This window comes from Vombatus ursinus, unplaced genomic scaffold (genome assembly GCF_900497805.2).
Source record: "Vombatus ursinus unplaced genomic scaffold, bare-nosed wombat genome assembly UNPS02000749.1, whole genome shotgun sequence".
NCBI lineage: Eukaryota > Metazoa > Chordata > Mammalia > Diprotodontia > Vombatidae > Vombatus > Vombatus ursinus.
In genome coordinates this window covers 26,378,945-26,403,153 of record NW_020940527.1, presented here as the reverse complement: position 1 = coordinate 26,403,153, position 24,209 = coordinate 26,378,945, and the positions used below count along the sequence as shown (strand labels likewise).

The window sequence follows — 24,209 nt, the reverse complement described above, 5'->3', positions numbered from 1 at the left end:
CGCAGAGTTTTATGCCATATGCTTAGCTCTTGGGGAAACTCTTTGGCTCACCTTTCTAGAGAATAGTTGTGCCATAGTATTAAAAAGAAGTTATTTTCACCCGAACACACACCAGCAGAGCAGACCTCTGCTTTCTGACATAGGCGCCATACGCAGTTACCATACCTGGTCATTGAACATGCCCATCGCGAGCTTGGCTCTAGACGGAGAAAGGTTTAGTGGCACAGCTTGCTGGTGCTCCTGTGGAGTCTCAGAGTGTCATCCCAGTTTCGAGTGTATTGGACCATGAGTGTCTTTTAGAAAACAAAAATTCAAGGCCTCTTTTTGGGCATGGAGTTGGGTAGCTGGTTTGAAAAACATAAATAGTTTTCCAGAATGCCACACAGGTCTCCATGATCTGGTCTTCATAAACCCCTGTGTAGAAAATTAATCTTTCTGTAATTTTCCCTTCCTTGATGATACTGCATTTTCTCCTGGGCATGCGCACACAGTCACAGCTGTAGAGTAATGCTTTTTTTATAATAAAGGATGGTGTGCCCCATTGTTGATTAAATATTTGTCAGTGACACATGTGTAAGTAATGTTCAAATCCATTATGTGTCTGTAGTTAGATTACTGGTGGTGGGTAGTAATCTTTATTTGTGTTATTCAAGCATGAACTTGTACCTATTTGAGAGAGACACACACACAGAAACCAGAGGAGCTGGAGGTGGATGGTAGCATATCCTTAACTTACTTGGTCCCTCCCACAGTTAAAGCGTTGGTAGGTCTTTTACCTTCCAAGATAGCAGCCTGTGACTACAAACCCTTCTTTCTGCTTTTGTTGAAGCTTCACATCACCCCCATGGTCTTTCCTTTTAATTTTAAACAAAGAAGCTGCTGAAGTCCCTGATTGGGAAGGAACCAGGCTTTCTTGTCACTTTCCTGTCATTTCCCCTTCTCTGCCTCTAACCCCTTTATGGCACCGCCCCCCACCCCCTTAGTGGTGCAAGCACCTTCTCCCATATAGTCTTAATCAGTTTTTATATTCATCTGCTTCACAAGTTTTACATTTTCTTGTCCAAAAATTGACCCATTGTTTCTCTTCATTGTTCTTCTTGTCATTGTCTTCAAGAGTGTTTGATGTTTTTTTCATGCCCAGTTGCTTTCTGTAATTTATACAATATATTGTCTTATATTTAATGCTGTAAAATATTTGAAAATGTGGTTTGCAGAAAAAAGTAAGTAGGCTTACATTATGTTGTATATTTATGCCGTAACTGAGGAGGGGTATTTTTAGAGCCACTGTAGCTTGAAGTTTTTAATTTTTGCCAATAGTTACTATGTTCTGAGTAGTCCTAGGAGTATGATTTATTGATGACTTTGTCTCAGTAAGTAAGGTTTCAAATATCTGTATATATACATATTTATACATGCCACTGTAGAGTTGATTTCACTGTAAATAGTGGTAATTTCCTGTTCAAATGCTTCTATTGAAAGTATTTATTTTAAGAATATAAACCAACTGTACTATTGGTCAAAAGGGCTGTCATGAAAAGTGTTATTTCTTTTTTTGACAGTTAAACACCCCCAAGCCACTGTGCCGGGCTATTACACTCCCAAATAACATGAGAGGAAAAAAAGAGGAGACTACAATCTTTCCCCTCCTTGTACTGCAGGTACTTTTTTAACCTGCACATCAGATCCAGGTGCGAGAAAACCACAGCTAAGGAGCCAGATTGCATTTCCTGATCTTCATCTACTTCACAGTAAGAGTGGAGCCCTATGCCCTGCATTTTGAGCACTAGGCACTGCCCCTAGAAGACAGATCACCTGGCATTGCATCAGGCAAGCCTTTATTTGTGCAGACACAGTTGGCTGCTCCTCTGCTTGAGGGCCTCAGTGGAAGAGGGAGCCTCAGCTGCAGCTCTAAGAAAATCTGGATGCACATCCATGGGAAATGGAAAAAACCCATCAGTCACGTCAGCAAAGCATTAAACCACATTAATAGTCTATTCTCTCTCCTTCTAAAAGACCCTTCACTAACCACAGGAAGGAAACATCACTTGAATTACCTTGACCATTTCCCATGAACACCTCATCTTTTTCCCTGTTAGCAAATATCAGTGGGCATCTGGTCTGATGCTACTCATAACCAGGGGGTTAGGAAATGAATCCATCTGTTCTAAGATGTGTTCAGCTTACTTCTCAGGAGGCCTGGTTTGCATCAAAAGTTTCCATGGATTAGTGGAACCCTAATTTCTATAATCATGTTTAGCTTCATTCTTGGGCTCCCTTGTCTGAGCAGCTTTTCTCACTGCCCTCCCGTAGAGGACTGGGGCCTATATCACTGGGAATGCCAGTAACTTTGGAGCAGAGACCACACTGGGGGATTTTAGTCCATTTGAATCACAATTTGTATATTTCTTTGGTGCCTCCATTTGTCTTTTCCAAGCAAGTGAAGAGGTTAACTGAACAGTAGTGCTGGAGGATGTTTTTCTAAGATCCCATTTGTAAGCAAATCTGCTTTTACAATAAAAATGTGAATGGTTTTACTGCAGGTGCCAGGGAATTTAGCACTAAGCTAGACATTCAACACTTTTTTAACCTTTGGGGGAAGAAACAAGATGACTTTTGCTCATGTAATGGTCTCAAGAAATATTGTAAATAGTTTTTAAAAAATATATTTATTATGTGTGCTGTGTGCAGATTCATGTTCTGAGTGATGTCAGTTTGCAATGTAATGTTGTAGAAGGATATGTTCTGAGCTGTGGTTTTGCTTTTAATAAATCCAGTTCACACATCTAGAAAGAAAACAGAGTGAGCTATTGGGCCGGGGTTGGGGGGGAGGGGGGAGGGGAAGGGGTAATTTTTAAAGTAGCATCAAGTCTGAGCTTTAATGCTTCTCTTCATCTCATCCAATAACTTTTTTTTTAATTATATCTATCTATATATATATATATAGGACTGAAACTGGTCAGTGGTCAGTACACGGGTCTGCAGAGCAGATTTCCCTTTGTTTCTTTTGGTGTGCCGCTCTTAAGCAATAATAATCTTGATGATAACAGTTGTGATGGGGGCCCCATGGCCCCTGGCCTCAGAGAAGTGAGTGGTGCTGGAGCGTCGCCCTGCTAAGAATGCTTGTCTTTGCTTGGAGATGTTGCTGTACTTGAGTATCTGCTTCTGTTGATGTGCATGTTCCTACTTCAAGAAATGAGGATGGTAGAGTGTATATGAAATCTGTTAGGACCAGACCCATGGAAAGATCCAGTCCAGTGAGGAATGCTGGTAACTTTCAGGGGATTATCAGCATGTGCAGAATCCTAATGTGAGGGGAGCCAAGCTGCAACTGAGGCAGCTTTAGGAAAGTTTTCAGAACAGAATGAAAATGGCCACTAGAAGAAACTCTTGTCATCTGGCTATATTTTGTTACCTTTAATTAAGTTCCATTTTCTATCAAACCACACACAAACTCCCTCCGCTTCTGGCTTTGAAGCACTAATTCAGTAGATGGAGAATATCATGGACAGTCATCCCCAGCATACTTCCACACTTTTTGCTTCCCCCTAGGCAGTTCAGCAGCACCTCCTCAAGACCAACCTGAACTTTGGTCAGAAAAGCCCCATTTTATCTTTAGTAGCTGTCGTGTAAATTTTAGGCTTTTAAAATATGTCTTCTTTTGTATTTATGAAAGTGTTTGGAGAATTTTCACTAGTGTTACTTAGCTTGAAGTGTTCCATTGGAATAAACCTTTCCTTTGCTAGGCCTGAAACCAAACAGGCAGAGAAACTGACCTCCGCTTTTGTATCATTGGTGAAGTGACAATGTTGACTCCTCAGTTATTTGGGGGAGGGGTTTAAAATGAATCTGACCTAAGGTTCCTCAAGTCTAATTACCTTATAATCATCCTCTCTAGAATCTGGTCCTTACCCTCTAGGGGAAAATATTTCTCAAAGCGTAGCTTCTGGGGCACTAGTGAATGCCTTTCTGAGGCACTGGCATTAGGAATCAATTGGGGAAATCATGGCTTCAGCTCTTCATTTCCATTACAGGTCTAAGACGTTTACCCCAGGTCAGTACAAAAGCACAGACAAGTTTCTTCATTAGTCAACAGATCATGTCTTTGAGGACAAAGGAGATCCCAGAAATCCACACTGTTTTAACTTTGCCAAAGGAGCTTTTGTAATCCTACTGGGAAGCTAAAGTGGCATTTTGGTTTTTGATACTTTTTAGTTCTTGACCCTGTAAAATTTATTTAGGGGGTCAGACAACAGGGTATCAACATAAATGTGTACTGCAAGGAGCTCCAAAATCAATCCGCCATTCCTCTCTCAAGGTCTTTTCAGGTTCCTACCAATGTTGTCATTACCGAGGTCAATTCCTTGTGCTTTTTTTTTTTTTTTAAACTGTATGTGTGAGTCTTAGAGACGGTTATCCAAGATATCCAAGGATTGTATTTCCAGAGGGTCCTTTCCATTTTCTGGTACTTTGTGTGTAATCCTGGCCAATGTGAAAGCTCTCTCCTTTCACCTTTAGCAAAGAGCAGTGATGAGAAATTTATTGCAAGCTGGTGCTCTTAAGGATTTGATAATATCTCTTGGGTCTGGATTTCCGTTATGTTAGTGGGGATAGGAAAATACTGTGTCTTTAATGGATGACAATTAAATGTATGCTGTGAATTGTTGGTCTGAAACATTGAAAAAAAAATTCATTAGACAATGTTTACATACCTCACCTGAAGAACCTTTGAAAGTGTAAATAAAAAAAAATTATATTAAGTTGCTTTAAAACAATATGTATAGCTATAAAGTTGGAGTTGGAGTTATTTTAACTTTGAATATGTACCAAGTCTCTTAAATATTGAAATTTTGTGGAATTTTTGTGCTTCTGTGTTTTGCTTTCCTGTTAGGCCACATAAATTGTGTTGCTATTGGTAAAGGGGCCTTCACTGAAATCCAAACTTTGAAGGATTTCCTTTTTTTTTTTTTTTCCCATGTTTGATTTTGGGGGAAGGGTGGTATAGGTGATTGGATTGGTGGGAAGAGCTTATCCATCATTGACATCTATCCTATGAGCTTTCTAAAGGCGCTTATTTTATTGAAGTTTATTAAACATCTCTTTGATATTAAAATGTGTTTGTGTAATCACTGAAGGGATAAGGGATTATCAAGTTCAGAAAGTGGGTATATACCTAACTGCAATTCAAGGAAAGCACAGATTGTATATGAAGCTGCAAAAGCTTGAGTTGGTGTCATTAAATTGTATTTGGCTTTGACCAAAACATGTACACACACACGTTCTATGTATATATCTTTTCTAGTATAATTTAGTAACTATTTTGTCATTTTAGGCCTATCTTAAAGGGACAAATCCATTTCAGTTAATGGCTCCTTTTGGATTTATATGGAATTCTTGGTCATTTGCTGTTGCCTAATTCTGAGGCACTGGAAGTGACTTAAAGTCTTCTGGCAGGATCCCATTTAAGTAGTTCCTGTGGGGCAATTGTCCCATTATCAGCCCTCCAGAGGACAAATGCCACGATGGCTTTTGTGCGTGAGAGTGCTGTCTAGAAGCACATCTCCTGTGTTAACCCCAGGCCCCCATCCCATTGGGTATGTCTTATCATGAAGAATAACTTAAAGTCTTAGACCTAACAGCCCTTAGTTTAAAATGATTCATGTTTTAAGGAAAGACCCAGAGCATTAGCTCTTTTTTGCAAAATTAGGGGAACAACAATTCCACTTTGCAAGTCCCTCCTGCTTTGTTGCTCTGCATTTCATTAACTTGTGGAGCAAGTGACAAAATCTATCCAAAAGAGGCGTATTTCAGGCTAAATTCCAGAAATCAATATTTCTGAATTGGAACTTCATGAAGCAGTCCAAAGTTTTTTTTTTTGTTTTTTTTTTTATCTTAGCCCATGATTTAAAGCTTACCTGATATAAAAGCCTAGTACTGAAAGGCAAGATCAGCCCTCCTGGCCTGACTTTGTGTTGGGGAGTCAACCTTGAAAATAGTAGTGATTGTTAAACTAAGTCAACATTTCCCCCACATTGATCCTTTGTGGTGCAGATCTAGAGAGGCACTGAGTCAGATGAGTTGGCACTCTTACTGAGACAGGCTAGAATTGAGGCATAGCACTACGTCTGAGATAAACCGAGGGGCTTTTTGTAGATTACCTGGGCCATGAAAACTTCTAGAGCCTCCAGAGAGATCACAGGTTAAAAACTGTAATTGTGGAAATCCGTATCAGCATGAAGGGTGAGTTGTGGATTTGATGAACCCAAAGGAGTTTGCTATCTGAATCTAAAATTTTTACCCCTCAGAAAAAACCCGAATCACATGGTATCCCGCAGATCACTTCTTGCTAACAACCTTGGGCCATCATATTTACCTATTGGGGTATTCATTCCCTTAGATAGTCATTGATTTTATCGTATAGCAAGTTCTTTTAAAGCAAAACTATTGGCTGGATTTACAGTCTATTTGGTGGCCTCAGTATACTAATTCTGAAGTGCTTATGACTAAAAAGTGGTTTCACTCATTGTCTGCTGTAGAAGTGAAATGAGTACCATTGAGAAATTGTCATGTGAGCATTATAAGAAGCTATAAATTAGACTGGAAGTCAACAGCGTACTTTTGGTTTGTAGGACTTAATTGAGCTCACCCTTAGGCAGTATTTTTGTCAGTATAGTCAGGTCCAAGCTAAAGACTCGGGCATTTAACAGCCCTAATGATTGTATGAGTCCGTGTGGAGAGAAAAGAGAAATAAACTTTTAAGTATTAAGTTCTGTGGCCGCCACTGGTCCAAAATATTCTTGCATCTTATGGCGGGGGTGGTTACAGGATGCAAGTGATTATTTTAGTACTCCAGAAGTTGTACCGACTGTGGGAAAGACCATGGCCTTTAGCCGTGGTCTGATGTCTATTATATGTACACCCACATGGAAAATATGAGAAATTAGAAGAAGTGAGGAGAGAACTGTCCCAAGTCTCCATGTTCAAGCCCATCCTTTACGTTCTTCAAAGAGTACAAGTGTGTGTGTGTTTCCTGGCTCTCTCACATCTGAGGAGGAATGTTCCTCTCTCCTTTGCTAGCTTGGGAAGCCAGGTCCAGAGCCCTGTTCTCTGAATCCCAGTGCCATGCCTAATTCATGGTATATCTAGACAGGGACAGAAATCCAGGCTACTCCTAGTTGAACAGGAAGCAGCCCAATATCAGCAGGCAGAAGTGAAAAAGAGACCAGCAATCCAAAATTTCCGAATGAATAAATGTCATGTTCACATGGCAACACAGACAGTGTCAGATGTGGTCTAAAACAAAGGGCCATTGCTGGCTCCCTCATTGGCCTATCACTAACCAGCTTCTTCCAGAATCCATATCAAGCTGAAGAAACCCTCAGACCTTCTGAAAACCAAACCAAAAGCACTGTTTTTACCCTTAACATATAAAAATACTGTAACAAAATGAAATACAAATATATATTAGAATCTGTTAAGTATTCCGTATAAAGAGATTCCTTTAAACTACAACAGGCCAAAAAAAAAAGGTAGAAAGTCCAGCCTTCTCTTCTACTGCTATTCATGGGGAATTTTATGACATTTTCCTTTTTAAATGACCCCTGAACCTTTTCCCTATTCCTCCTTTAGTAACGGTTTAGCTAAAAGCAGCTTGTTCATACAGCGGCCAGTGACAAAGCCAAAAAGCGGTGGAAGTTCTCAAACGGGTTGTCGAGTGTGGAGGGGGCTGATGTCTTACATAGCTGGCCTCAGCTGCTACGGGAAAACCCAAGATGAAGGTGGGATTCCACTTGTTAGCCAAGGAACAGGAGGGCAAGAAAACGGTCAGGAATGCAGTGCAAGCCTGTTGACCGTCCCTGTCCTCATGTCTGGAATAGGTTTCCACATCAGGGCTTGTTCTTTCGGAACCATCATAGTTGCTTTTAAGGAAGCCCAATGATAGTCTAGGCAACCGAGTGAGAGGGAGACAATGTCCTAGGAGAAACTGGAAGAGGAATGGAAATCATTGCCTTGGTCCTTGACTGTCCTCGTGTTGCCCTGGGTGTCCTACAGCATAAGGCTGATGGCCCACCAGGACCTATCAGGTGGCATGTGTTGGAGGTTTTTGGGAGATGGGGAAGGAGATTATTTAGTGTACATTAACTGTTGAGAGTTGAGTTTCCTTGGGATTAATAGACCTCCTAAGATTTTTTTTCCTTCCACTTTTCATTCCCTTTTGGAAAAGAGAGGTTTAGTAGGCGTTGGGTGTTGCTGTAGTAGAGCACCTTGTTTTCTGTCCACTTCCAGTGGCTTCCCAAGATGCTACGGGATAAGAAGGTAATGCCTTGAAGAGAATTTTTTTACAAAGAGAAACCCAGCTCCTGCTTGCTGGAAGCTAGGTATGCCTGCCCATGAGAGAAAAGAGCGTTTTGATGTAGGAGGCTCAAAACAGAGTTCTCCTGACAATGTGAAGATATCCCCGGTGACTAAATTTCTGCATTGTGTAGAGGCTAGAGATCCCTTGAAGGCCTTTCTTTCCCAAGAGATAGCTCCAGGACCTTATACAGTGTGCACTGCAGAGCAGAGAGACAAGCCAGAGCCAATGAGAGTCAGGGTGGGGGGGAGTTTTACCTTTTGAACTTTAAAATTCGACACCCCCTAACATTATCATCTGAGAGCTCAAGACCAGCTTTGGGACAGAAGAGTTTGCAAGCCACAGAAGTGCTGGGCCTTTCACTAGAAGAGAATCAAGTCCCCAACCTTATTATATTCCTGCCCTCCCCACCAAGAGCTTCCTCCAAGTCTGAGGTTCTTAGCCTTTTTTATGTCACGGACTCCTCAGAATAATGTTTTTAAATGTGTAAAGTAAAATACATAGCATACAAAGGAAACCAATTCCACTGAAATGCAGTTATCAAAATAGTTTTTTTTAAAAACAAATTCATGGGCCCCACATTAAGGACCCCTGTTGTAATGACATCTAGACAGGATCTCAGATAATCTGACAAAAGGAGGCCATGGCTCCCCCCCCCCGCCCCCACCCCTCTAGCCAATCTGGTGTTTTGGAATAAAAGAATGAAGTTTCATGTTTATTTTAAATTTCATAATACTTAAATTCATAATTCAATTCCATTTACAAAGTGGAATTTTTATTTGTGGATGGTCAACAATCTAGTGAGTCTTAATTGTGGCCCCTCACACACTCCATTTCCACCTTCAGCTGCCTTCCTTTTAATACTCTGATGTCTGGTAATCACATCCTAGTGGCCTGCAATTAGAGCCATTGAGACCATCTCCTCTGCTGAAGCCTTCTCTGACTCATCCATACCTCACTGAGTATCTCTCCTCCCAACCCTAACAGTCTTTATCACCCACACCACACTGTTTTACAGTCACACTAAATTTAAAGTCAGGGATTCCATCTTCAGCTTCTCTGTATCCCTCTCATTCACTGTGCCTAGCACAGTGCTTAATAAATACTTGTTGGTTAACATTTGGATTTTTATTTTGGTGTTTTCCAATTCAAGAGATTGTTTTTTCCCAGCTTCCATCCTAAACTGTCCTTCATAGCTCAGCGATGAAAGTCTCACTGAATTCACCCTCAAAATAGTTCATCTCTTGGACCCTCCCAGCCTACTCAGACTAGAGCTACCAATATCAGTTGTGCCTTAGCAGACTGATCTATTTGTCCATAGGCGCCCTAACCCTAGAAACCTGTAAGGTTGTGACCAAAGCTGAAAAATCTAAACACTGGGACCTAGTCGAAGAATTAGAATCCTAGATCTGAAAGGGGCCTTAGGTAATCATCTTCTATAAAAGACTCATTGTACAGATGAGGAAATGGCTCTGAAATGACTTGCCCAAAGTCACATATCAAGTTAGCAACATGGCTGAGACTAGAACCCAGGTCAACTGATTCTGGATCCAGTTATCATTCCATTACTCTGTACTGGTCAGCGCGTTTGAAGTGAATGAGCTGCCTGGAATGCATTCCAGGAATGAACTTGGTTTGGCGAGATGAACTGAACCCGTGCACAGAGCCTCTTACTCTGGCCTGTGAGTCAACGAGATCTTGTCTCCTGCTGGGACTGGGGAGGGCAAGTTGAGGGGATAAAGAGGAAGAAGGCAGTCATCTCCAGTCTGACCAAGGTCTTGACTTTTCTCCATGAGCCCATTTCCACAGCCAAAGTTAAGACTTCTGCCTTCCTCTGCCCCCTCTGCACAACTCAGAAATCATTTCCCTAAATGTTAGCACTTATGGGACTCAGGAAACTCTTGGATATTTACCCTTGCTAAGATAGATTTTCCTAGACCACTTTTAAAGAGTGACTTGCTATCCCTGGTTTCACAGCTGTGGCCCCAAGTTCGATCCCTGACCCTATGAAATAGGCTCCCCTCTAAGAGCTTAAGGAGGTGTCGGTTCTCCCTTCTAAGTGAAGAATGCTGGAGAGTGAGCTATGGGCCAACAAGGCTGTTCTGCAGCCGAAACCTGCCTCATCGAAAAGATGAAGGTGTTGTTTTGCATGGGAAGCAGGGTAAAGAGAAGAACTAACAGAAGTTGTTTCTCCCCAACCTAATCTCCCTCCCGCCCCCATCCCTGGACACAAACAGGTCTCCACAAGTTTCTAGGACTGTTCAATGCCATCTGCTTTTGTGTTTCTATTTGCTGGATGCCCCGTGTCAGCCAGAGATCAGGAAGAGATGCTGAATTTTCAGAAGTCCTCAGTGCTGCTGCCTCTGTGCTCCAGTGGAGCCCACCATGCCCATGTCAACCCTGGACCATCAGGGAGGGTGGCTGGATGAACTATCCAAATCAGGGCCACTGTATAATTAAGTCTGTGAGCCCCCGAAGACATCCTCTCTGGCACAGGAATCGTGCATGAGCCTGGTGAAAACAGCCAGGAACCACGCTGCCAACTGGCTTTGGTTCTAGGATCTGGCAGCCGGCAGAGGTGCAGACGCCATCTAGGCTCCAGTGCCATGCAGCAGATGCTGTGCCTCTGCCTTGCCCTAGCCACAGGCAGAAAGGAAGAAAGACTTGAGTACACATGGGTAGGTTCAACCCAGGTTGAGTAGCTTGGGCATGTGGCAGGAAGGGATTTGGGCAAAGGGCCCCTCCCCTAACCTCACTCACTCATTCATTCATTCAGCAAATATTTATTGAGCGCCTACTATGTGCAAGGCACTTCAAGCTGGCCCCAGGAAGAGGGCAAGCTGACAACACAGAGCAGCTCAGCTCAGCCCCAATGCCCACAGCTGCCGTTTTGTTTTGAGCTTCAAAAAGGGGGGAAAATTATGTATACCAGGTTCTGCCCATGGGCAGTTAACCTTGACTTTCCTTCCCCCACTTCCAACGGCCATGGTTCCTGCCACGTGGCTCTGCCGTCTCCAGACATCGGCACAGTTGCATACGTTGCCACGGCTGTTCCAGTCCATTGTCCACACCTATCCTTGCTGCACTAACCATCCACATCCTGGCATGTCTGTCTTCGCTGTGGTTGTTCCCCATCCCACCACACCCCTCCCTCCCTCCCCCATGTTCCCAGCCCCCCCTCCCCCACCGTCAGCCCAGATTGGGGCCTTTCTGGTACTACATGCAGCGGGCACAGCCACACTTGGTGGCTTTTTCCACCTCCTCCACAAATGAGGAACCATCACTGCACTCAAAGGTGAATCTCCTCCGTTTCATCCGCAGCCCCGTGCAGCAGCCCTGGCCCAGGCAGGAGCCTCGACACTCGACCCAGGACAGCGGGCGGGTGGTCTGGCAGATGGCATAACCCCTCTGGACCTGATGAAAATCCCGAACAGGGTCCCCCTGGCACTCGGACTCTGAGTGAAACACCAAGAGAAAGGCACAGGGTCACATGCCTTCTTTAGAGTGGTTTGTGGAGGTGGGAAGTAGATTAGTTTACAATGTGTCCTTGTAACCAGCTTCCCACGACTTGTGGGCTCTCCCTTCCCTAATTTCTTCCTCCCTCTATGATTCTTAGGATCATAGATTTTTGAACTGGAAATGACCTTAGAGGTGATTTAGTCCAGCCTCCTGCTTTTGTGGATGAAGAAAATGAGACCTAGAGAGTGTAAGTGACCTATCCAGTCACATACAAGAGGGAAGAGCTAGGAATCAAACCCAGGTCTTCTTTCTCCAAATGCAATCCTCTTTCCATTGCACCGCGGTGACTAGAAGGGACAGTGGAAGTCAGAGATGGGATTTCCAGTTGGAAGGGCCCTCACAAGTTATCAAATCCAAACCCTTAATTTTCATATAACAGGAGGCCCAAGACTTGGAAGTTATTTACCCAAGATCACACAAGCAGCAAGTAGCAGAGCTGAGATTAAAACCCAGGTCCTTTACTCCAAATCCAGTGTTCATCTTATTGCCCTAATTCTATCCATGCCACCTCCTCACCTCCATTCCCCACCCCTACCCCACACCCCAATTCCTTATCTCAGCAATAGCCAGGGGAAGGAACAGGATCCATGCCTTTAAAAACCTTGACCTCCCTTTGCTATTCCCCACTTCCAGGCATGGTGAAGAGATGGGGGATAGGAAAAGGACTTTTTTTTTTTTTTTACCAGGATGCTCTAGGCTGGGAGTATTCCCTGGAGAAGAGGAAACACCATGCAGACTTGGAGAGAGGCGCCATTCTTCTGGTTGCACTGAGGGTGGGTGGAGGAGCGTTTCATTTCAGAAGGCCACAGGGAGGCTCTCGCTCCTCACCAGATATGGGGCAGCCAGGAGGCATAGCCAGGTTGGGGAACCAGTAAAAATGCTGTGAGGCAGTTCTCTCATTGGAGAAATTTGGGGATTGGTACCCAGAAGGGAGGGAGAAGAGAGGGGACACTGGGCTTAGGAAAAAGGCAGAGTCTAGGAAATAAAGCATGAACTGAGGAGCAAGGGTTTTCAGGGAAAGGGTGCATTAGGATGGGGGCCCCTGACCTTGCTCACACAGCTCCCCAGCAAAGCCACCGTCGCACACACAGTGTGCGGCCCCCTCCGTGGAAATCTGGCAGCGCCCACGTAGACAGTGAAGGTTCTCACAGGGATCGGGCGGCTCTGCCGGCTGGTTGCATAGAGCTCCTTTGTACCCATCCTGGCACTGGCAGCTGTAGGACAGAGCATCCAGGGGCACGCAGGTCCCATGTCCACACCTAGAGGGGACAGAGCAAAAGACCCCACCCAAACTGGTAGGATCAAACTGAGGTGGGATTTCTGTCTTCAGGAGGCAACAAATGTAGGTCACTGCCCCAATTCTATCCACACCACATTCTCAGATCTGTCCCCCCCTCTCACTCCTCATCCCAGCAGCAGCTGAATTCTGACAGTAGCCAAGGAAAGATAGGATCTGGGCCTTTCAGAATCTGGACTGCCTTTTGCTATCCCCCAATCTAGGAAAAGGACCTTTTTTTTTTTTTTTTTTTTTTTTTTTTTTACCAGCAGTCTCTAGGCTTTACTAGAGAAGACGAGACCCCATGAAGTCGGTCCCTCTTGCTAGGTCCTGGAGAGCTGAGGCCACAAGGAGCACGGGCACACGTTCCCTTAGGACTTGACAGGGGACCTTTTCATCACAAGGTTCTAAACGGGGAGTGTCACCTGGAGAAGCAGGCCTTTGGGAAGATGGTTTCTTCAGCATCCTTCCTGTCCTGTCCCTGCCTTACACCTTCCCTCTCTACCCCTCTTCTGCTGCTCTTCTTCTGGGCTAGCATGGTGGCAGGCAAAGGTTGACTTTCTCCCCCAAGCAAGCAGAGAGGGTTCATGGGAGGCTCACTCACTTGTGCCCCTGGCAGGGGTTGCCGAGTTGTTGATCACAATGGGGACCTCCCCAGCCTGACTCACAGTGGCAGACGGGCCCTTGGGCGGCGTTGGGCTGGCAGATGCCATGGAGACAGTACAGCTTACGGCACGGCTCACAGCCTGGCACCACCCCCGGCTTCATCTGCGTCTTGGTGAAGTCTTGTAGCTCATTGTTGATGTACAGGTTGCGTATGCAGCCGTGGAAGCTGGTACCATTGAGGATCTGCCACAGCCGGAAGGCAGCTGAGTTCACATCAACAGGCATCCCTGCAGCCAGGAGCAGAACTTGCATGAGCTTAGGAGAAGCCCTGGAGGGGGCACTATCCTAGGTACATCCATCGGATGGACTTTATGAGGGATAAGGAATCAAGTCTGCACTCTTCCCATTCCACCAATAGGTCTCATCTTGACCACTTTTCTTCTGTTTCCCCATTTCTGGGTAGTCCCTTGTCTACCCAAAACTTGTAGGTAGGTCCCCGTACCCCTGTTAGGTGGAATGTGTAGGCCTCTCTTCCTAGCCTCTCTCAAGGCTATCACTGGCCAAGAGAGAGAAAGAAGGCTTAGGAGGATCTGGTCCCATGGCCTGGCTGTCCTCAGCCCAGGCTGAGAGATTCCTCTCTTCAGTGACACCAACTTTCACCTTCACAGAGTCCCCACACATGCAATAGCAACTAAGACTTGGCCTAAGACACCCTTTCCTCTAGCCCTCTCCTGTTTATGCCAATATTGGAATAAACTTTTGTTCTGGAGCCCCAAGGCAGAGGGCGAAGAAGGGTGATACAGAAAGATACCTTTGTGACCTTGAGCCTCCATCCCAGCCCCACATCCCCCAGCACCCAAAGGCAAGGCTAGTTCTAAATTCAGAACTACAGTCCTGAGACACAGTAGATGGGGGTGAGGAGTACCACAGCAGGCTTTAGCTGATGCCCAATCTACAGGAATTTAGGCTAATCGTGGTCTTAAATTAATCCACACTAGGAAGGGCTTAGGTTATCAGCTTCTATGCAAGACCAGATCCCAACCTCCAAATCATTTTAGAACTGATCCGCAAGCCTAGGAACCTCCAGACTGGGGGATGGATAAGGTCATCATAGAGCCCTGGGGCTTCCTGAGACTATAGTGACTGCACCAAAGCTTTCTCTGACCCAAAATGAGTGGAAGAGTCCTGTCAATAAGGCCTGGTGAAGCCCTGCTCCCTCCCTGGGGCCTCACCTCCCACGTAGAGCGGGGCCTCACTGTTGAGGGTATAGTGTTTGCCAAAGTTGTCCATGGTCATGGGGCTGCCACCATCAATGGAGAGATTCACCATCTGGTCAAAGGTGACAAGTTCGACTGTGTGGAACTGGCCATCATTGATGGTCTCGGCGCTAGAAGGAGACAAGGCAGCACCCCCCCCCGCTGTGGGTCAGGGGCTTCAGTCACAGACCATCCTTGCCACAGGAGAACATCAGCATCTGGTCCTCCAGAAATGTGGTGCTACCAAAGCAGCAGCTTGGATCACTGTTCTCCTGAGGATCTCAAAGCACCGTACAGACAAACAGCCTCACAAGAAGAGGACAGTGGGGTTTCAAAGTGACTCAGTGACAGACCTCTCATCCACCCTCCTTAGGGCTCTCTAGGGAAGGCATATCAAGAGTGTCCCTATCTTGCAGAGGCTTCCTGACCCCTCCCCTTGCCACACACGCTCAGCCCAGAGCCCTCAGCAAGGTGAGAAACCCTCAGAGCCTTTTTACTGAAGTAGACCCTGAATTAGAAGGTTGGAAACAAAATAGTGGCAGGGGCTCTGGCTCATGGACCTCCACGGATTTATCTCCTCTACTAAGAATAGCAGTTATAATTATGGAGACCAAGTAGCAAATGCCCCACCCCAGCCCCAAAGGGTGAGCAGCCAGGGTGAAGGAGGAGCTACCTGTAGATGGCAGAGCTGGGGTAACTGCCTGGGTCATAGCTGACCCTCACATGCCCCTGGTACAGCTCTACAGCGATGTGGTCGTTGTCCCCATTGTACAACAGGATTCCATTGTCTTCCGCTGTGGCGACCTGTGGGGGTAGGGGGAAGATGCCTGTGCCAACTGCATGTGGGAAGTAGGTAGGAGTGCGCTCCCTTGGTCCCCTGCCAAGCAGCACCCTCAGAAACACCAAGTTCTTAAGGACCCCCCCCAGGTAAGGGCTTTCTTCTTCATGCATCGCCCCAGCTCTTCTCCCCCACACCCAGGCCCCAAATCTCACTGTACCTGTAGTGTGATGTTGGCCCGGGGCCAGTTTTGCAAGTCAGTGAACTGTAGGTATGTGTCTCTGTCCACAAAGTTGACACTTAGAAGCTTCTCACACTCGGGACCACCAAAGCCTGGCAGACACTGACATACAGGCCTGTTACCCAGGTCCACACAGTTGGCACCATTCTGGCATTCGGCTCCCTCACAAGAGCTCAGTGGCATTAGGGGCTGGGAGGCCATCTCACATAGCTGCCCACTGGGATGAAAAGAAAAGGGAAGAGAAAAACTAGGTCGGAAACAGTGACCCAATGTCTTAGGCATGGGGCCTATCCTGTTTCATCCTTTAGCCCTTCTCCCAGTACACACTCATTACTAGTCACCTGAGCCCTGTCCCTATTTTCAATGAAATTCAATTAAGTTTTTAGTAAATGTCGAGCCCCAGAGACCTACACAGCCCTTGTCCAGTGGAGCTCATTCTATTAACTGCCATGTCCACTGTGCCCTTTGGAACTCCTAATTCTATCATTTGTTGGGTTTAAAAATTACTGTAAACTTAACAGCTATTAACAAAAACAAACAAATACATGTACGGAAAGAGTTAATGATCTTACATCAAACCTTTAAAGAGTGAGAACTAAAAAGAATTAAGAGACAAGGAAAGAAAAAGCATTTGTCCTATGTCTGCCATAAAGATACTTGTGGACGATGTTCCCGCATCTTAGAGAAATTCTATGAGGAACTTGAGAAGATCTTCCAAATTAATTTTTTTAATACTTGGTGAAGTCAGTGCAAAGAGAGCAAAGAGTAGTGAAAACAGGTTGGGAAATAGGGCCCAGAAACAAGAAAGAAAAGAGGCAAAAGGCTTGCAGACTTTATAAAAGCCTTTTTCCTACATATCATAAAATTTCCCCCCAGAATAGAGTTGGGAGGTGCATGGTAAGAACCAAATAACATCACAAAATGTGAAAATATTTATATTTTAATAGACAGGAAATTATTTGATTACCAGTGGAAGTCATTTCCAAATCAGCTATTGGTGCTCAGTCAGACCAATGACTTGTTAAAGCAAAGATCAAAACCAGTACAAATTAGAAGAATAATTAAGAGGTATGGTGTCCAGCTGAGGCAACGCTAACCTGATCTATTTGAGCAAGCTATTGACGTTGAAAAATGGAAAACTGATCAAAAGAAGAGACGTATAGATTATTACAATTTCCTAAGGAAGTTTGATGTAAATTAATCACAAAAAGAAGCTGTCTTAGCCTCAGATATGTGACTTCTTTGCAGAGCAGAGAAAAGAGATACGGCAGCTAAGAGCACAACTGGTTCAGAATATAAATTTGTTCTTAAAATCCAAAGAAGGGCAATGGAAAATAATGAGCAATTGTCACCCTATAAAACAGTAAGAAGCAATTTCATAGAAAGCTTGGTGAGATTAAGTTAAATTGTCTCAAGAGTACTTAAGGATGAAACTTGAAGGGGATGGGAGAGGGGCAGACAAAATAATGGAGAAGATTCAGCAAGATTTCTATAAGAGACCCTTTACTCCATCAATGACAGTGAAGCCACCACGTTTGGACTCAACAGCACAGTCCCAGTGTACTGCATGAGGACGTATACATGGTGCTGAAGAGAATGAAGATGGGGAGAGCAGCTGAACTACAGAAAGGGGGTCTGTGCTCAGCTGATGCAGTTTGGAGGCCACCGAAGGACTGATTTTCAGGCTATCAGAAAGAGGAGAAGATATGAGGTACTTAGGGAAAATCTGAGATTCTATTACTCTGAAAAGTCAACTGAGAAAAAGATGACTAGCTACTTACCCATATACCTATTTTCCCAGCTCCTCAAAATCTAAATATATTAAATATCTAATTATATCTAAAATCTAAATATAAGACATCCTTGTGAAAGGTGTGAGAAGAGAGCAGACAGGCTTTCGCAAAACATTCTACAGCAGAAACATCTTTCCAGTTGGACAGTTGACCAAAAGGTGGAGACAATATAAGATCCCATTATTTATCATTTGTTGACTATTTTTTTAAAAAAAAACCCATTTGATTTCATAGAACAAAATGCCATCTTGAAAGTTTTCTTATATCTGGGTGTCACCCATGTATATGATAGAATCATACAAGATTCCTTGAAAGATGTGACAGAAGAGATAATTTTGTTCAGTGACCTAATTATTAATAACAAGTGAGGCATGAACAGTGAGACATAGCTCTTCAAAGACTATTTGCAACCACCATGAAGGAAATAAAGTCCAAGTTTCTCTCTAGTTGGTGGGGTCTTCCAGACATTTCTGTTCACAGATCACATTGTACTAATTGCCTCAATCCTCAGAACATTTCATATCCTCCTAAATTAGAGATACATAATTGCTCAAGAGTTCAGATTAAGTATCTATACAGGAAAAGCCAAGTGGATGAAGAATGCCTATTGTCTAGAATACAATACACAGTAGGATAGACAAACCATAGAACTATCTTTCAATACATTTGTTTCGAACATAAATTATAAGTAGATAATGACTAGGCCTGGGCCCAAATGAAAAAGAGGACAGCCAGCTATATTGCATTTGGTAAAGTATGCAGTGTTTTTAATAATCAAGTTTCTCCCTGAAACAAAGACCTATCACAAACATCAATACCCTTCAGTAAATATTGTCAGATCACAAATCATGGAATATCACAGCATCCTAAGTCGCAGGTCCAAAAGGCAATGGAGAGGTATGTGATAGGTGCAAATGGGCTATTACATGTTACCAAGTAATTACAGAGGAGAAGTTACTTAAAGGATATCATCAAAGAGGTGCATGACCAAGAAAGAAGATGGACTAGTCATGGAGTGAATGAGAAGCATAGATGATAGGTAGCCTATGTACCTCCCTAGATGTAGAGGGAGCAACTAGCATTTTGGGTGGGCCCCTTGTGGAGAGTTATAAGAGTTTACAGAAATAAATGGGAGTAAGGCAAAGGGAGTTTTTCTTTGGTAATATTGGAGGGAAGACCCACATTAACAAAATCACAGACACATCCAAGTAGTGTTGTCCAGAAGGTGGCTGAAGATGCCCTGCAGAAGCAAGATGCATGTTTTGATTTGGGAGTCATCTGCACAGAAATGATAATTGACCCCATGGGAGCAGATAAACTTACCAAAGGATATAAAGGGAAGAGAAGACAGTCCCGAGTGGAACCTTGTGGGATGCCCACACTTATGAAACAGAACATGGATGATGCTAAAGCAGAGGAGATTAAAAAAGGAGCAGTCAGACAGACAGAAGAACCAGAAGGGAGCCATGATACAGAACCAAAGGAAGGATAAGGAAGTGTCGTCAGTCATGTCAAATTCTGCAGAAATGTCAAGGAAGATGACTGAAAGGAGGCCGTGGGAAACCAGGCAGGTGCTCGCTGATTCGGGATTGGCCGAGAAAAAAAAAAAAACTGGCATCTGAATATATAATAGAATATGAGCAATTGAGAAAAACATGAGATTTGTACAAACTGATGTAGCACAAAATAAGTCAAACCAAAGAACAATATATACAATGATTCTGAGGGGAATTACTGGGACAGACTATTGTATGTATTGTCATATTAGATTTCTATACTGGATATTTCAGCATAATTGTTTTTCTTTGATGCAAGTACAGATTCACAGAGGAATGAGGAATGATTTGATATAAAGACAAAAGACATTAATTGTTGTTTTGTCGATTAATCATGCCCTACTCTCCACGACCCCACTTGGGGTTTTCTTAGCAAAGATAATGGAGTGATTTTGCCATTTCCTCCACCAGCTCATTGTACGGATGAGGCAAACAGGGTTAAGTGACTTGCCCAGGGTCACACAGCTAGTAAGTGTCTGAGGCCTCATCTGAACTCAGGACCTTCTGACTCCATGGCCAGCACTCTACCCACTGTACCACCTCACTACCTTAATGACACGAAGAAAACTTTCTTAATAAACACTTTTTTTTTTTAGTCAAAGACAAGGTTTATTAGAACATCCGCCATATTGGCCAGACTTAAGGAATCTGAACATTAGTGAGCTATTGGCTAGATTGTAAGAATTTGAGCCCTTAATAAACACTTTTAAGAAGAGAGTATTGGATTTAGAAGTCTAGAGATCACTGATAACCTTTGGGAAAGCAGTTTCATCGAAGTGATGGGGTCAGAAACCAGATGGCAAAGTTGCTGAGCAGTCAGTGTGTATTGAGAAGGTAAAGACAAGAAGTAGACAACTCTTTCTAGGATCTAGGCCATGATGGGGAGGAGGGAAAAGTTGGTAGCTGGAGGTGTATGACAGGGTCAAACAGAGATGGAGAAGAGATTGAGCATGTTAGTGGGCAATGGGCAATGGGAAAGGAGAGATTAAAGATGAAAGTGGAAAGCTGGGAGAGAGGAAGAGAAGAACAATCAGTGGGATAGACTCCCAAAAGAGAAGGAATGATAGTTCCCATTTGAAGAACACTTGCAATCTTATAAAACACTTTATAAACATTATCTCATTTGAGCTCACAATAGCTCTGGCAGATAAGTACTGTACTATTTAAGAGACAAGGATAGTGTGCACGTGACCTGGTTCACCAAGGAGTGAAGATGGGGATGGAGAAGAATGGAGCTAGTGAAGGAATGATAGCCTGGGAAAGAACTGAAGGGTGGAAATATGAGAGGTTATGGTGAGGACCTAGAACAGACTTTGGGGTTGTAAGGCCAGAGGGAAAGGTGGAATGACAATATCTTTTGATCAGATAAGGGAATTTCAGAGTTCACGAACTTCAAATGATGTATTTGTGGGTGTTGGCAAGATCAAGGACACCACTGTCTTTATGAATGGTTGAGGCGGGGTGGAGGAAAAGGTCATGTGAAGTGAGTAAGCTGAAAAACTATTGGGTTAAAGTGTTTGAAGGAGTCATCATTATGTCTCTTGAAGTCCCTAATATGAGGGCAGGCATTGAAGAGGAAAGACAGTGGGTCAGGTTCTAAACTCACTGAGATAAAAAGGGTGGCAGATGTCTGGAGCTACCAATTTTGACCCAGTGATAAATATGGATTAAATGAACCTCAAAAGAGGACAGGTTGCTGAGTAATGGGGGTAGAGGGAGGGCCTGGAGGTAGCAATGGGGGGCAAGAAGCATTCTTAAATCCCTCACCTCAACCTGTGAGAGAGGGAGAATGAGTGAAGGTGTAGCCAGCACTGGAAAGGAAGGTCAAGGAGGCTACCATCACGAGGGAGCCATTTCTCAGTGAGAGACAAAATATGACTGGAAGGAGTAGACAAGGAAAAGATTGAAGAGGAAAGCAGACATTCTGGACAGCAGAATGGGAAGGGTGGGTAGTTTTAGAGCAGGACATGGTGCCTGGGATGGGGATGGAAAGGTTTAAGGGACGGGGCAGCTAGGTGGCACTGTGGATAGAGCACCGGCCAGCCCTGAAATCAGGAGAACCTGAGTTCAAATCCGGCCTCAGACCAAACACTTGACACATACTAGCTGTGTGACTTTGGGCAAGTCACTTAACCCTGATTGCCTCACTAAAAAAAAAAAAGAAAGAAAGAAAGATTTAAGGGGAATAGGACTAAGGGAGTGGGCAGATGGGGAGGGATGGAGAGCAGAGATCCTCCTCTGCTGAGAGCTGAGGTTTCAGAAATGACTGACTCCAATCCTTTCTGCACACTGCTGCCAAATTGATATTCCTAAATCCCAGATCTGGTCGTGTCACTGCTCAGTATCCTGCGGTGTCCCTCTATTACCCCTCAGATGAAACACACACTCCTTCACCACCCAACACAAGCTCATTTCTCCAGCTAGCCTCTTCTATCACTCGGCTTTACACATTCTACTACCTTTACAAACTGACTGACCCTCCTGTTCCTCATATAACATTCCATCCCCTATCTCCATGCCTTTCCAAACATTATCCTCCATGCCCACAATGCACTTGTAGCCCAGGTGACGGTGAACTCGACTTCTTCAGGTTTTTAATGAGTACAAAATATTTCTTTTTCATGCACCAAATACAGTAACCAAGGCAACAAAATGCCCCAAACACACTCTGTCATGAATACAAAGTTGACTTTTCTCCCATAACAAGAAACATGAGGAGAAGTCCTCACACACATGGCCTCATCGTAGGAGATCGAGAGCTGTTCTCCGAGCTGGGAAGGCCTTGGTTCAATCCTTCCTCTGACATACTGCCTATGGGACCCCTAGTGCTCTAATGCAGGTGCCACTGTGCACTGGGAGGAGATCGCTCACAGCCAATTAAGTCACCGGCCAGTGGAAAAAAAAAAAGAAGGGCAGGGTGTAGAACGTTACTGCCTAGAAAAATGGAGGAGTGCCTCTTCAAATTTCTCTTAGGACTCTGGCTGTACCCGTCCTTGAACTCGTCATACTTCCCTGTGTTTCATGTTACGTGTACACATGCAATTTCCCACTTGAAAATGGAAGTACCACAAAAAAATGGCAAAATAGAACAGAAACTCCATCATTTCTACAATGGACTATTTTGAAACACGTTCAAATCCCACCTTGGACAAGGAATTTAATCTCTCTGGGCCTCAGTTTCCTCATTTGTAAAGTGTAAAGCAAACCCTTTTGCTTTGTAAAGTTGGACTAGGTGATCTCTAAAGTTCCAGCCAGCTCTCACTTTATAATCCTAAGGTCATCAACAGTGGAAATACTCCACTGGGGATCTAATACCCCAGTACCCAATGTGTTATATGAGGAAGCAGAAAGGGAAAGCTGAATCGCAAAGAACAAATGGACTTAAGCATAGAGAAGAAGTCTGTGGTAGAGGGGATCATTTTAAAGGTACTCCGGGAGAAGTTTTCAAGATTTCTCAAGGAGAAGACTCCCAAAGAATAGAAAAAAAAATCACAGGCAATACTACTTTTAAAAAAAAAAGCAGCTAAGAAGACAGTAGTTTGCCTATTTTCTTATATCTCTCTCTCTCTCTGTATATATATACATACATACATATATATATATATGTATGTATTTAAGTAATTGGGGTTAAGTGACTTGCCCAGGGTCACACAGCTAGTAAGTGTTAAGTGTCTAAGGCCAGATTTGAACTCAGGTCCTCCTGACTCCAGGGCCGGTGCTCTATGCATAGTGCCCCCTGGCATTCCCAGATATAGTCTTTCTGAAGTTGGTTGGTGCACACACCAAGGCTATTTTTTGATGGAAATATAAGAAGAGCACAGGCAGATTTCCAAAAAGAATTTTTTAGAGCATGACACAGCCACACAATCACATGGTTAAGAGGATAAAAAAAAAATTAATGATCCTACTGTGTGCATTGCTTGTTGACTTACAAAAAGCATTTGACCCAGAGAAGCAAAACACAGTCTCAAACCTTTCATCAAGATGTCTTTCAGAGATTTATTAAAGTCATACAAAATTCGTTGATGCATGTAAACAAAGGGGAAATGTTGATAATTAGAAGACTATTGGGAAGGGAATAAGCATTTATCCAGCACCTACTACATGCCAAGCACTATGCTAATATTATCTCATTTGACCCTCATAACAGCCCTGTGAGCTATAGGTGCTTATCTGTTATTATCTCTATTTTACAGCTGAGAAAACTGAGGCAAACAGCAGCTAAGTGACTTGCCCAGGGTCACACAGGTAGTAAGCATCTGAGGCTGGATTTGACCTCAAGTCTTCCTGACTTCAGGCCCAGCGTTTTATCTACCACACCTAATATTAAACACTATCAAGTGAGATGTGAAACAGGAAGATGTATTCTCGCCAAAAACTCCGCTCATTTCACCACTGAAATGAGAATGTCCTGCACAAATGCTAAATGGAAGAGAGTTTCAATCCATCTAGTGAGGTCCTCCACGTGCTGCTGTTTGGAGATAATATTGTGTTGATCGTATCATGCCCCTAAGACCAGAAAGTCTCCTCAATGAGATTCACAGCTATTCAAAAGAGATTAGCCTAGCAATTCACACAGGAAAAAACCCAAATAGAATAAAAACACCCATTGTCCAGATAATAATGCACTCTGACATGGGCCTTCCATGAGTTAATCCGTCAGTCCATCTATCTTGCTATAGATGCTACAGATGGACAGTGAGCCACCTGGGCCCAGAAACGAATACAGACAAGACAGTAGACTGGATTACATTTGAAAGACGGATGATGCAGCCTTTTCAATAATCCCAAACCGCCTATCTTTTTAATAATGCCAGTACTCTCTCATTATGCT

At 43.8% G+C, this 24,209-nt stretch overlaps 1 protein-coding gene across 1 annotated transcript in view; it reads right to left on the bottom strand.

Annotated features, from left to right (window-relative positions):
* Positions 1 to 11,566: 11,566 nt before the first annotated feature.
* SLIT1 (slit guidance ligand 1) overlaps positions 11,567 to 24,209 on the bottom strand; it is a 241,458-nt gene continuing 228,815 nt past the window's right edge. Inside the window, exons 32-38 of the mRNA XM_027859881.1 lie at positions 16,006 to 16,243; positions 15,681 to 15,811; positions 14,984 to 15,138; positions 13,750 to 14,038; positions 12,917 to 13,128; positions 12,553 to 12,636; positions 11,567 to 11,805 (exon numbers count right to left, since the gene is read on the bottom strand). Of these exons, the coding sequence (XP_027715682.1) occupies positions 11,567 to 11,805; positions 12,553 to 12,636; positions 12,917 to 13,128; positions 13,750 to 14,038; positions 14,984 to 15,138; positions 15,681 to 15,811; positions 16,006 to 16,243 (1,348 nt within the window). The remainder of the gene's footprint in view (positions 11,806 to 12,552; positions 12,637 to 12,916; positions 13,129 to 13,749; positions 14,039 to 14,983; positions 15,139 to 15,680; positions 15,812 to 16,005; positions 16,244 to 24,209) is intronic.